This window comes from Stegodyphus dumicola, chromosome 12 (assembly GCF_044657685.1).
Source record: "Stegodyphus dumicola isolate Sdum_Otavi_A_Nest chromosome 12, ASM4465768v1".
In the NCBI taxonomy this organism is placed as follows: domain Eukaryota; kingdom Metazoa; phylum Arthropoda; class Arachnida; order Araneae; family Eresidae; genus Stegodyphus; species Stegodyphus dumicola.
The window spans coordinates 94576559-94591963 of record NC_140779.1 but is presented as its reverse complement, the minus strand read 5'-3'; the positions used below and the strand labels follow the sequence as shown (position 1 = coordinate 94591963).

Sequence of the window (15405 nt, the reverse complement as noted above, 5' to 3'; positions counted from 1 at the left end):
CTGCGTAGGAACTCATGCGCGGAAGTGTCAGGGGTAAATGGTAGCAGAGTAGAAGATGAGAAAGGAAACAAGAGAGTGATTAATTTGAAACATTTATTGGGCATGGATACAGATAGTGTACGACAGCTTGAATGTTACAACAGATGCTCGAAGTTTGCCCCATCAGACGCCAAACATGCCTGACACCGACGGACCACTGATTGCAGAACATGTTCAAACACACCGGCAGTTTCTCTGATTGTAGCAACTGCGCCGGCGAGTCTTGCCACGGGATCCATTTCAGACGCAATAAGATCGTGATACACGACACATTTTGATGGTTCTGCACAAAAAGAAATCAAGGCTGGATAAAACCGCTGAGCGTGAGGGGCCAGGGACATAGTTCACCACGCCTAATCCATCGATGCGAGAATGATCTATTTAAATGGCTACGAACATCCAGTCCTAGATGAGCAGGCGCCCCATCATGTTGGAAACATATGTTCCCAAGCTATCCGTTCGTATAACGTTTCATGCTCTTCGTATGGTGTCTACCGCTCAAACGAGGCAATTCTCACTTTTCATTAACCCTCTCCTGTAAAACACCCCCTCGCGGTGTATAATAACGTTTCTGAGCAGGGGTTCCTGCGCAATTCCTAACCCTTATGATGTGCCCTACATCCTCTAGAAGTTTGTCGCAGCATTTACGGGACACCCTGTGTATAAACCCACCCTGTTTGAAAGCTCCATGTGCTCTGTATTTTCATTCTTAAATGCTGGTAAATCGTGAATTTTTTTATTTAAAATTTATTGAATTATGTTGTTGATATGTTATGTTGTGGTCTAGGTTTTTATGCCTTTATTTAATTTGCATGCAATGGTTATAGAATTATCAACAATTTAAAAGTGTAATGGTGGCTATGCCAAACTTGGTACAAATTTGTTTACATTTGAAACTCTTAGCAATATTTAATTAAGTCAGCTTAATTTTAGTCCACCGAAAATTCCTCCTTTTCGCCAATTGACCGAATTGCTTGCTTTTACGTAGAAACTCTTAATTTTAAATACACTATTTGTTTTATAGTCGTTTTGAACAGTATTCGGTGTTTTAGGTTTTCTGTGTTTTACAATTTTTAATAAAGGTGCTTCGAACTTTTATGTATTTTTGACTTCTAAATAAAATATCTTGTCTGTAAATAACATTACACAGGGAGGTTGATTACATTGAGGTAAATGGCTACCTCTCAGAATTGAAGCATCAAGCTGGCGATGGTTTTGGCGACTAATTTTTATCTCCAAATTTAGCGAGAATTCTCCAAAGTCACCGGACTTCCTGGGCATTTGATGACATTTTGGTCAGATCCCTGTATAACTGTATTGCTCTAATTCCTACGTAACTGTAACTCTATCCAGCACTATATGAAACTAATTCGTTTTGTCTTCCAGCATTTTCAAGAAATCGAAGGTACTATAAATTTCTCGGCGTGCGGAAGAAAAATATTAAACTGAGATGAACATAAGTTTATAGTTCTTAGTTCTAAGCTTTGCAAGATATCCGTACAAGCTTCGCTTAAATGCTCTTTGCAGTGCGTTATATTTGACGTTCTTAGTAGTTAAGTGGCCACTAATGATTATGCTGTCGCATACTCAGAAGTGCTGTATGAGAACTTTTGTGAAAAGCTGTAGAACTATAAAGTACTTCTTTTGTGAAAATGAATTTTATCAATCTATCATCGGTTACGTGTGCATTCAATGCATTACGAGCACGTACACATAAAACACTGTAGATAATATCCCTGATAAAGCACATCTGGATAAAAAAGCGATGCTTTAATTATACATAAATGGAACTTATTATGTGGCTAAAGAAATGTTAGCTTTGGAGCGCTTGTATAACTTTTCCTTTTTCAGTTTCTATAGTTAGTAATTAACAGCATTTTTACTTCTTTGTTCGAAGTAAAAAGGAAGTATTGTAATCTTGAAAAATTTCGGGTATTACATTTCAACGAAAATATCCATTTTGACCGCTATCGAATGCAATTTAAAGATGCTTTTGCGTGACATCTGTACGTAAAGACCGAATAGAGGACCCTTTTCCCCCAAAAAAATTATAAAACTGATTTAAAATGAATTCTGAGGAAAATTTTTCGTGGCGTCTATGCGTATCTACGTACGTGCGTATGTATGTATGTATCTCGCATAACTCAAAAACTATATATATATACACTCTGTTACTCTGCTCAATGAGATCAGTTTCTTTATTGTTATATGTTTGTAATTTGTGCATTTTGTTTCTTTGAAAATGATTGGATTATGTTGTTCTTTTCTTCCGGTTAAGTTTTTTTTATTTGTAGAATTATCCACAATTTAAAACTTGTTTAAGTGCGGCTAAGCCTATTTATTGTTACCATAGCAGCCGTATTTATTTACATTTGAAACTTAGCAGAATAGTGGATTTGTTGCCAATCTGGTGAAACTAAGCCTCGCAGCAATAAAAATAACGCCTTCTTTTATTATTGCGAGTTAAATCGTGCTTAATGCATTCTGGAATTTATTCGAGGAAATAAAGTGTTTAGGATTTATTTTGTAATTTTTAGTATAGATATTTTAAGTTTTTATGTATATTTGCCCAGTCGCGAATTGAGAACTGAATAACTTGAATGAGAAATACTGAATCTTGCCTGAAAAACTGTTTCTTTCTTTTCTTTTTTTTTTTTTTTCTTTTCTTTTTTTTTTTTTTTTGTTTGTTTGTTTATTTCCTTTTATTCATCCACTTAGATTTATTATAGTATTTCAATAGGATATGTGGCAACATTTAGATAATTAACGCTGTTAAGTGAACCTATCGCCAGAGTGTCGCTATGGTAAACAAATATATTGAATTTTAAAGCGTGCATTTATTCTATTGTGGTTTATGCGCTATCGACGAAGTAGATTTAATTCAATCCAATAAGTTTAAATGAAATGCAAGAAAATTTAATATTCCGTACAAAGAAGTCATGTGGTGTACACATCAGATTTTTTTTAAACTGTGATTTTTTTTAAACTGCAACTGAGAAAACTTAGTGTACCGTAAATGACGAACAAATTGGATATTAACTACATCCTTTTCTGTAAACGATAACAATCTAATAATATGCAGATAAATATACCCCTATTAATCATTTCTAGGTATGAGATATTTTCAATTAAAATACAGCGACAATAAGGAAAAATATTTAGAAAAGATTAATCGTATTCACACTTGCCATATTAGAATTTCAGTGAAAGTTCAAATAACATGTTGTTGTTTTTCTTCTTGGAAATAAAAAGAAATATTCATCGTTGTGTTAAAAGTTTATGGTTTTCAAACGTAGAATAATTGCTTAATTCCCATTTTGATATCTTGCGTTTTTGCAATTAATACAGATGCGTTATTCGTCTCACATTGTTATTGGTTATGCTGGATATTTTGTTCGTTCTTTCTTTCAAAAATGGTACATTTCTATGAAATGATTATTAATTACGTTGTTTAAGCTTAACTCAAGTTTTCATTATTCTCATTTCGTCTTAATTAAAATATTTGTCTTTCAAAATATTAAGATTAATTGCTGAGCAAGGTTGAATGTAATTTTTGGCTGCTATATCATCGCTTGTGTTTTTGCATAATTGATTTCTTTTATTTATAAAGAAAAAACCATTTTTAACTCCTAGTTCAGTTATTTTATTAAATTTTATTAGTGTTATTATGTGTTATTAAGGTCGTATCAAATATAGTAAAAACTTCAATGATTGCTTCTAAATTGAAGCAGCATTGCAAACGAAAAAAAAATAAATAAAAAATAAATAAGAAGAAATAAAAAAATCAAATTAAAAATTAATTTAATTAATTAATAACAATTAAAAACAAAAAAGGAATCTAACTAATTAGTTTTAAATGGCATAATAACTTAGGTTATTTGTCTATGATTTATAAGGAATTTTTTATGTAACAGTGTTTGTTCATAATTTCATTCAAATAATAATAGATGTGTTCTTGAAAAAGTGGTCGATTAAATAAGAGTACAGAAAAAAGTTTATTCTGTACAGTGATGCATTTTGTTCTTCTTTATTACGTGCGCTTCCATTAGGCACTACACGGAAAGTGAAGGTCGTTCCGTGGAGGACGTTTTAACGGAAATTCGCTCATATCCATGGTACAACAAGAGGAAAATTTCGAAAATGACCATGGATTCAAGCCCGTTCGTAGGGATTCGAGCCTCAGACCGCACTACTACTGCTCAGCGATTTTTACCTCTCGGGGGGCTGTTGATCCAACGACACATTTGTCTGTAGAACCTTTCAAAGTCTTCATAAAATTTCGGTGTGGGAATTCTTGGATAAAAGTTATTTTAAATTATCCACACATTCGAAAATTTTCATAATGCTGTATTATTGCTATTGGAAATTATTAGACTCTGTTCTAAAGAAATGAATGCAAGCTACATTATTTACCAAAATAGCAGCTAGACTATAATATACACTATAATATACCATAAGAGCTACAATATAGATTCTCATATAAAATTTTGACACTAACAGAATATCATTGAAATTATCTTACGAAAATTAGATTAAAAATCAAATTTCTGATTTTTTTCAGCTTATTATTTTATAATTTAAATAAAAAAATAAAAGCAAATTATCTAGTTATCAAATCTAAATTAGTACTAAATCTGCATATTATCTAGTTCTGCCGTGTCCTGAAATTATATAATAGTAGTAAAATGCAGCCGAAAAGATTGAAACAATTAAACAAATATTAGCCTTTGAGAACTGTTGCATTTCAAAGGCTGATTCATACCCGTGTGCGTATGTCTTATGTCATTTCTTCTCTAGTGATGGCAGTTTACAATTCAGAAACCTCTTTTTTACGTATTACATGCAAAGAATGGATGGTTTTGTTCGTTTCGGTTTATTTAAATATGGCAAAGCACGTGTTGTCCATATGCCTACAGAAAGGGTTGCCTTCGTGAAGATCTTTTTAAGGGAAACTGGCTCTTATACACGTTAAACGAGGTAAACCTGTAGGTAAAACATTGAAAACATCCATTCAGTAAGTCCGTGTACCGAGATTCGAACCTCCGATCGAACTACCACTGTTCAGCGAATTTATCGCTCGGCGAGAAATGTTTTAGTTTAAGCAGTATTGCCGCTTCCCGCCTAGAAATCGTTTAATTTGTTAATCAAAAATTTAGTAAAGTTTCACAAAATGGGAATTAAATAATAGTAATAATAATAACTCGAAATTCAAAATTCTATCTTCCAGATCACATGTTTAGGTGGAGGACTATGTTATTCAAAATATGATAACTCTAGGTACTTTCATTTCATAACAGTACGAAGAACATACATACATAAATAGTGCATGCAGATTCTTCATTATTTAATTTATTTAAATACAAGGCGATAATATTTCGCGGCAATAACTTGAAATGTAATTAGACGTTTATAGCGAAGCAATTACGAAACTTACAGCCTCATTTGGGTTTGAAAGGATACATTTATAAGTAAATCTGTAATTCACTTTTTTGAAATAAGATATTATTATTAGGGACGGTCTTGAAGATCTACCAGTTTTCCACCTAAGATTTTCTTTAATGTTTCCTGTCAGAAACGGCATAGTTTTAGTTTTCTTGTCGAATTTAAAATTGGTAAATAAAATTAATTAAATTAAAATAAAAAAATTACAAAAAGGCCTGTTTAAAACGCGTAAATAAATACTATACTTCATACTACTGACAGGTGTGAATTAAACTAATAGAAATATTTGAAGCGTTCCGCATTCAAAATAAATATATTCAAAAAAGAGCCCTGGAACTTAAAATCAACAAAATGTTAAGATCCCCTTCTTCTTCAACCTGAAATTCATAAGTTGAAGCTGCCAGCTCGCTTAGTTAAAGCATGATTTAATAACTGCATATTAGTCTCTATGTTTTTTCATAAATTTTTATCATCTTACGTATTCATGGCAAAATCAAAATTGAAAACTAAGTACTTAATTTTAATCAAGCAATATTCTGACATCTGAAGACATTTAATATATTATTTCCACGTGATACTCTGCATATTTTATCTTTATAATAGCAAAAATTCTATGAAATGTAAATAAGTTTTAGATTCATAGAGAATGAATAGATTGAAGAGTAAAAATAAGATTTACATGGTAAGAATTTAAAAATCCTTTGACAAAACTTAAATATTCAAAACAAAATAGAAACTGTAAACTTAAATTTAATCAATCAATATTCATATATTTAAAGAGAGTAAATATACTTTATTTCCACGTGATGCTCTATATATTTTACCTTTAATATCGCAGAAATTATGGGAACTGTAACCGAGGTTAGACTCATAAAGAATGAATACATTGAACAAGTAAAAAAAAAGTCGAAGCTTTAAGATTTTATATTAAAACCGAGGGGGCGTTCTTTTCACTTACACATACATATGCGTTTTGAGAACATTTGGCCTATCACTTCTTTGGGCTTTTCAGCCATTTAAAGACAGCACACCTTTAGAATTTCCAGGAGATAGTCTCTCGCGCGCTGTGGATAACAATGTATTATTCCGCACAGTGTTGCCACTGCTCACTTTGAAATCATTGAGGATTTTAATCAAAAATTCGTTAAAGTGTTACAGAATACGAAACAGATAATGGAAATAATTAGAAATTCAAAATTCAGGTTTCAAGGTGCCATATTTGGGTAGAGGACTATGTTATTCAGAATTTGATGGCTGTGGGTACCGTCGTGTTTTCACAGTGCGAGAAACATACATGCACTCATGCAGATTCTTCACTGTATAATTTCTTTAACCATAATAAAGGGCGATGATATTTGGCGGCAATAATTTCAAAAGTGATTCAATGCTTTGAGAGAATCTACACAAAATGTCGTTTTGAGACTGCCCTTTGGCCTAATAATGCTTACTGTACAGGAATTAAACAATCATTTGAGAAATAATATTTATTTTATGAAATCAAGACATATGTTAACGTTTACACCAAGTTTACCTTTGAAAATTTCAAGGACTCATATCTCTGTGTATTTTTTATTAAAATCGTATTACTTATTGAAATGCTTAACAAAATATATTAAAAAACATACAGTGGCAAACCTTGAATGCTATAGTGAGAACATTTAAAACGTTCAAATGAAAAAATTTAGAACTGGCTTTCTTGCAGCTTGCTATATCAATAACAGCGAAGCCGTTTCTTTGTAAAAAATAAAATGTCCCTTTATATCTTCTAGAGATTCACCAGTTGACTCTGCCCAGACACATGAAATACTACTTTCAAAATAGGGAATAGTGAGGCGGATAAAGTGCATCACATAGTCCTCCGAAGTGCAACATCTTCGCATCCAAAAAGCGATCTGTCATTCAAAACAAAAAATAATATATCGCAGAAATTCCCAGCTATAAATATCTTTCATATAACTTGTCCTCTCTTTCTTTTTCTCTCGCTCAGAGCCAATTCGTGTCAGTGTCTATCCATCTGAGCTTCAACTAGATGTTGGGAAGACGGCCAATTTCAACTGTTCCATACATGGCAGCCCAGTTGGTTCAGTGACATGGAAAAAAGATATGAAATCCCTCTCTGCCAATCAAAGGGCAGTGTTCCCGACTCCGACTTCCCTTCAAGTTCGACAAGTCAGGAGGCAGGATTCTGGAATTTATCAATGCTTCGTGAATCGAGATGAGTTTTCCACGCAGTCCAGTGCCAGGCTTATCATTGGAGGTAAGTGAAACGCCCTCCAATATGTGTTAAATACCAAAAATTAAATTAAATTTTAATACCTAATAAATTATTTTCTACCTATTAATTCTGAGAATTATTTAATTATAGAAATAATTCTAAAACTGTCGAATAAATAATTTGTTCAATAAATGGGTTCTAATGGTTATAAATAGTAGACTTGCCGTAATATTTTCTGCAACGAGACATTTTTTTACACAAACCAGGAAAAACAGAGAAGAAAATCTATTAAGATAAACCTGTGATTGAAAAATCTAAATAAAGAAGTTGCTAACAAAAGCAACAAAGAGTTAATAGAAATTTTCATTACCGCATCTGAACATATCTTACTACTAAAAACTTATTCATCACTAGCGTAAATTTTCTTTAAAATTTTTAGGAACACAGTCCATATTTCACTCTGTCAGTAAAATCGCAAACTTTTTTTACAAGTGCATAATACGTTTTTAACTCATCAGTAAAGACGGGTTTCCATTCTGGATATTTAGAATTAGTTGAAACAAACTATCTAAAGGATGGAAAAAAACTATCTGGATCGCATAGATTGCATTCTATTATTAATTATGGGGAAAATATTGTTACGAGTTTTGTATTTAGATAGCTAATGTTAGTAGAAATGTAATTACCGTATTTTTCGCCGTATAAGACGCACCGACATATAAGACGCACCCAATTTTAAAGGAGGCAAATCTAGAAAAAAAAAGATTATGAACCAAATTCTGTAGTAAAATATTTTATATCAACTGTATAAAGTTAACAGCAGTTTAAGAAAGATTTTATGTCAACCATGTAACATACTAAGAGCTATCTTTACTCTCATAAACAGTCAGCAAACAGTGAAAGTAACAAAAATAAGGCTGTCATGTTTTTATTCTAACCCAAGAATTCCGCTGCTATCAGAAATGAGGAAGGACAGATCCAAGCAGTCATTGCCATCACTTTCTTCCTCACTGGTGTCAAATAAGACGTCGTCTTCTGTTCCATCCAAGGCATTACTAATGCCACACTTCTTGAATGATTTTACAACAATGTCTTTCTTTACGGAGTCCCATGACCTTTTAACCCATTCACACACTTGTGTGATAGTATTCCTTTGGCATTTTTTGTGCAATTCTGGTTTTGGTGCGCATAGAAAGGCCAGATCTCTTCATAAATCTATAGCACCACGATGGTGATCCGGTGAAATCCTGAATGCCTTTCTCCACAGCAATGCGTTTGGCCTCATAGATTATCATTTTTGTTGAGACAGAAAATCCATTTTGCCGATGACGTGTGATCCACTCCTGTACTTCTACCTCTAACTCTGGCCGCTTTGCCGTTGGTCCACGCAAGGTGTGCTTGCATTTATCCAACTTTTGGAGCTGATCCTCCTGTTTCCTCCACTCTCTTATCATTTTCTCAGTTGGAGGTGGCCCAAAGTGTCTCTCCGCTGCTCTGTTTCCATGCTCCTTAGCAAATTTTATTACTTCCAGCTTGAAAGCAACTTTATATGCCAGTCTCTTCTGCTTCGACATCTTGATGGGGTGGTATGAAATATGATATATTTCATTCAGATATACCATACTACATATATCACAGCTCACAGCTATCCGCGCCTCCGCTTGCTCCCGCACTGCGATTGGCTGAGCGAAGAGACCCGTGCCTTCACCCGCTCCCGCACTGGCTTACGAGACTCTAAAAAGTGCACAAAGCCAGCGCGGGAGCGAGTGAAGGCACGCGCCTCTTCGCTCAGCCAATCGCAGCGCGAGGCAGAGACCGTCCAAATACAGTGCGAGGCAGAGCGGGGCTTCCTGGTCTCAGACGGCGCCAAGAGGTGGAAAGGAACGGAGTGGCCGAGTATTCCTGCGGTAAGGTATGTATACAGAGGTGGAGGGGCAGCGGAGGGCCATGGTGGGCTTTTGTATTTGCCGTATAAGACGCAGGCACTTTTTCCCCCCTGATTTTGGCATGGAGGTAGGAAAGGGAGGAGGGGCCATTCCGCGCTAGAAGTGAAGCACTGCTTTGAAGCTTGGGTCACCAGACGGGGTGTTTCTTTGTTTACATTCAGAAGCTCGCTTGACAAGATTCTGATAGTATTTCGACACGCGACAGTTCCATAGAAATCGAAAAAGGGACACTCTCGCATGAAAGAAACATTCATAGTGTGATGGATAATAGCAATTTGTATAGTTTACTGACATTTACGCAAAAATCACATCTTGGTTATTTTTCGATAACTAACAACAGCGATTTTGATTATGAATTTGTTTTATAAAATTCTAAGCTGTTGCACTACAAAAATATAGATTTTAAGAAAAATGTTATGCTTCCAGAATGAAAAATACCTTACGGTACATTTAAAATTGTATACGTCTTTCGATACCCTTGATAGAGTATTCGCTACTTTTATTTTATTTTCCAAACGTCAAAATGTTTTAAATAAAACAAATTTTTTTCACATCCATATATTATTGTAACATGTACCTTTTAAAATTTTTTAGAGAAGAAGCTTTACTGCTGCTCATTTTAAACCCATCGTTTTAATTTTATATATCTGAAATATAATCACTTTGGGCTTACACGTTTTACTTATTTGGGTTAATTAAAAATAAAATTATCATCAAATGCTGCAATCCTCGTCAAAATTAATAAATATACACGACAAGTTAGCTTTCCCTTCATTTGGAACCACACATTTGTGAATGAATGGTAAAAAAAAAATCTGATAAGTATAATTAAAAGAATTATTCCCCTTACATTTTATAATAACTCAGTTACAAATTTTAAATAATACTTAAAAAAAATTATTTTATTCCCTTTCAGAAATGTTCAGAGAAAGTCAAATACTATTTAATACCTATTTAATTATTAGGGATTAGCGAAATACTTATTTAAAGTATTTCGCTAATTCCTAATAATTCTCTAATTTAAAATGAACCGAATAGAGCATTAATTATAAATTGACTTACATTTTTCGATTTAAAAGATGCCTCAGAAGCCAAAAAATCATGTCATATTTAAGAAAGTATTTTAGGAAGAAGCTCTATAAATAGAAAAGAAATAGAGAATAGAATTTTAATATTAATAATGCAATAAACTTTGATCTTAATTTTTGTACCTTAACCGAATAAAATCGAATTACCTTAATTTTTTTTCCTAATGTAATTAACGAAAACTTGTGAAAATATTTCATTCAAATTAAACCATTCTGAGAAAACTGTCCTGTGAAAAGTATAGCATTTAATTCCGTTCAGAATGAAATGTTGTTTAAAAATATGTTGTTTTCACATACTTAGGACTCTGAAGTGTTGTAGAAAAAGAAAATATATACATTTATATGTATATTTGCGACGTAATTACAAAATATTTACACCCGAACGCGTCAAATCCCATAGAACTCAATAGTAAATGACCCAATGTTTTGGTCACCACGTAGGGATCGCCGGTGCTTCAGAGCAGGGTACGGAGAAACTTGTTTAGGGCGACTCCTTCTTACTTCTTACCTCCATGGATTTTGGGGAGAAAAAGTGCGTCTTATACGGCGAAAAATACGGTAAAATTGGTCCTGAACCTAAACGTGTATTTTTGTTTAGTTTCACAATATTAAAAATTGAAAAGTAAGTTATTATTTATACGTGTAAAAGGTTTACTTATTTATTACTTGCAAATAATGAAATTTATTTACGTTAGTTAGTTATTCGTGTAAAAAGCTTACTTATTTCTATTCAATTAAAATTGACAAATCTGTTTTGTTCTTTTGAGGGTAAAATGATGAAATAATTCAATTAACATTAAATAACGAATTACTAAAGTTTTCAGTTTATGGTTTACAATAAAATTCAGTTTATGGTTTTTAACAAACTTTTGAAGTACATTAAAAGAAAAATGCTAATTGCATGTTTTGTTTAATTTATGTTTAAATAAACGCTATGTTTAAATTATGTTTAGGTTTAAATAAAGGTTAAATAAATGTTGAATAAACTAAGAACAGATTAAATTTTATTTAGTCTAAAATTAAAAACAAACGGTTCGGATAATTGAAGTTTCTGATGTCTAGAATTCAGACCCAAATCAACCTTAAACCTCGTTTCCACCAGTATTATCCGTAAGCCTTGTTCCATTTGGAGTAAATCCAAGCCACAGATGAATTTTTGAATTTCTGCGGTATTTAGGTGATTACGTTATGTTTAGAAATTATTTGCATTTAGTGCCATCAGATGTCACTATATTGGATGGGATGTTATTAAGGTATTTAAATTCAAATGCTACAAACTCTTGTTTTGGTTTTAAATTTTGAAATTAATTAGTGCACATAGCTTTAGTTTATAATACACATTACTGTAATCCAAGTTTTTAGTAATTTTTAATATTTGACAATAATACATTTAAAGTTAAAATCAATTTAAATTTATTATTTGAAAATACGCAAACTAATCATGTCAATAGTTTATAAAGAGCTGGTACTTTAAAACACGAGCCAACGTTAACGAAATAGCCATTATTCGCAATATTTGTTCTGTTTTTCAACACGCACGATGCGCAACTATAGTTTAACACATAACATATTATTTTAAATTTTAGAATTTAAAAATTTAACTCATTTTACGAAGAACAAATTCTATATATTTTTTTTTATTATTATTATTTATTCTATTTATTTATTCACGTTTTAAATTACGGGAACATTTTTGCATAAAAAATTTGCCAATATTTTTCCGGTGATTTAAAATCAGCTCCCTCCGATATAAAATAAGAGAACACGAAGTAAATTCATATATCGTATTTCCTCGCATATTTTCATGCCTAGCGTTTTAGAACCAGATTCTTAAATTTTTTAAATATTCACATTATTTTCTCTTTTATCATTGTGCCAATATTTAAAAAAAATCATTATAATTTATTGCTCAACTTCTAATGCCCTTCCTACAAAAAATAATTTTAAAACGGCTTTTCGTTTGGAGTTGGAATCAGATTTCCAAAAGAATATGTTTGGGCTAAAGGATTTACTTATAAATAAACAGTACAAATTTAATTTATTTTTTGGTGTAATAGAATATATAAAATGCTCTTAAATTTAATTTATAGAGCAAGTTCTTAACATTTTATATACTACAAGAAAGTTCTGATAACCCAATGTCACATATATTACAATATGTATTATTTAGCTTAGTTTGAGATAGTTGAATGTTTCCAAACCCGCTTTAAAAGTATGCACAGAATGCACGATTATTTTCTGGATGATACCCTGTGACTGACCCCAAAGCTTCTGCAGACGTATGGATAGAAGTTGAACATGGTTCAAAGTCTAAGCGTTCCGTATAGATTTAAAGGATACCCTCCGAGATTGTTTTAAAGAATCGATTCGCTTTACTGAGCGCGATTCTAGAAAACGAAATTGTGGCTCTTTTAAAGTTCACAGGCAGCTCTTGTTGGAAGCGTGCCAAGAATTCACGAACAGATACACTTTACTGAGCTACCGAACTCCTGATTCACGGAAAAAGAACAGAGTTCTTTTAGAGCTCATCGCTGTTGCTGGAAGCGTGTCATGAAAGTTCGATTCCCTTTTTAAAAGAGGAAAGAATGTTAATCTGTACGTACATTAAAAGTGAGTTTAATTTTTATTATTTATTAATTTATGAAAATTTGTATTCTTAAATTTTATTGTTAGTTCTATGTAAAAAGTAAGTTTCAGGGAATCTCAAAATTACATTTGAAGAAAAAAGTTCTTCAGGGAGTTAATGTTTGATACGTCTGATCTCATTGCTCGTTCAAAACATTTCTCTGTTCGCTTCAACACTGCTAGCCGACTCCGATCCCAATGGTCGCTCCATTCTATCTGCTCTTTGCTTTAGCCTCGCTAACCGCTGTTGATTCACACCTCGTTCCTGGATTTTTTTCAGCAGGGTTAATTTTAGTGAGCGGTGCGTCATAAAAAAGAAGTGATTCAGTTCAGTGAGAGAATGGTTGTGATCCAATCCCATAAAAGAGCTGTTCTGCTAGTGTCTATTCTTCACCCTATCAGAATTCAGTTCACCCTATCAGAAATGTCAACCCAAATGTGTTAGCTCTCCTACTGGAGAATGACATACGGAACGAACGAAATATGGGGGACACGAGCAAGTAGGAAATTTAATACCATGGTTTATTTTCAAATTTGAGAAGCTTATTTTAAAACGTTTATTTTAAAACGTTAAAGTTTATTTTAAAACGTTAAACGTTTTTGGAATGCTCAGTTTTTATTTAATCCTTAATTTGGGAGGTTATAATTACTATTACCATTGTTGTTATTATTTTTAATTATTATTTCTTTCTTATGCATTCTCTTTCCCACTCAGTTCTTTGAGTCCAATTCTTTGGGAACGAACAGCTAAATATATAAGAAATAAGGAAGATGGAAAGTTACGCTGACTGGTTACTAGACTCGACTAATTGAAATTCAATATCTAGTCTCCTGGTCGAGTTTGAGAATTGCAATTGCAGTTACTGTTGGATTCTGCAACTTATTATCATATACTTGCATAAACTGTGATGAGATAAGTGGCTTATAATGATTTAATTTAGTTATAAATTTAAATAGAGAGTTGTAGGTCAGCATTCCTATCACATATTAAATTGACTTTTGAGTTTTGTATAAAACAAAATCATTTCTGTTTATGATATCAGTCGTCAGTGGTTTCAAAACACAAATGGCATGTGGGGCGAATGGACATAGGAAAGCATCTGTTAGACTAAGTATTTTTTAACAAAATTTAGAAACATTTTTCAAAAGAAGAATGTAAATTAAATTTTAAATTCTTTACTGAATATTTATCAAACGTCTATAAATAATAATAATCATAACAATATCACAAAGGAAAAATTCAAATTTATATTTATTTTCTATTTTAAGTCTGGTTGGTACCTTCAAAATACTTTTATTGGTTTATAAATTGCCATGCAATGAACACCATCACACTGTAGCATTCATGAAAATGATAAAGCAGATGTTTATTGGCGAAGTAAGTGACCAAGTAACATAAATAACTAAGAACCATATCCCTTTTTACATTGCCAAAAGAGTAATAAAAATTACTACGGAAAAACATTTTAGAAAGATGTTACCAAAAGGGAAAATAATAAAGTATGGATTAACAGAAATTTCGATAGTGATTTTTGTCCCAGAAAGAAATCTGTTGTTATCTTTCGTCTGGTTACTGGCCATGATTGCCTTTTAAAACATCTGCATTTAATGAACATTATCCCAGCTCCAATTAAATTGCCCAGCCTTTACGAGGAAATGGATGCCTTACATCTAAGAAGTTGTCCTGCACTTAATGCTGGATAACCCTGAGAGTGTTATTGGGATGTGAGACACAAAATAGATTTACAGATTATACTGTGGACTCTTTTTTAGTTTTACTGTGTAAGGTATATTTTAATTTTATATCAGCTATTTTAATTTTAGTGTGCTTTCCTATTGATTCTTGTTCCTACTCATAAATCCCTACCAGAATGAGTTATTAGATGAATGCAGATGAGTTAACTCTGTTTATTTTTTCGTGAATTAGGAGATCTAGAGCTCAGTAAAATGTACCTATTCATGAATTCTTGGCACGCTTCCAACAAGAGCTGCCTGTGCACTGTAAAAGAGCCCCAACTTCGCTTTCTAGAATCGCGCTCAGTAAAGTGAA

The 15405-nt window shown here is 32.6% G+C and overlaps 1 protein-coding gene across 2 annotated transcripts in view; it reads left to right on the top strand.

Moving 5' to 3' along the window:
• The window catches only part of LOC118186257 (cell adhesion molecule Dscam1-like), a 1080749-nt gene that overhangs the window by 486322 nt on the left and 579022 nt on the right, over window positions 1-15405 (top strand). For both annotated transcript variants that reach the window (XM_085806701.1, XM_085806700.1), the window contains exon 6: window positions 7469-7738. In XM_085806701.1, coding sequence (XP_085662827.1) covers window positions 7469-7738 — 270 coding nt within the window. The remainder of the gene's footprint in view (window positions 1-7468; window positions 7739-15405) is intronic.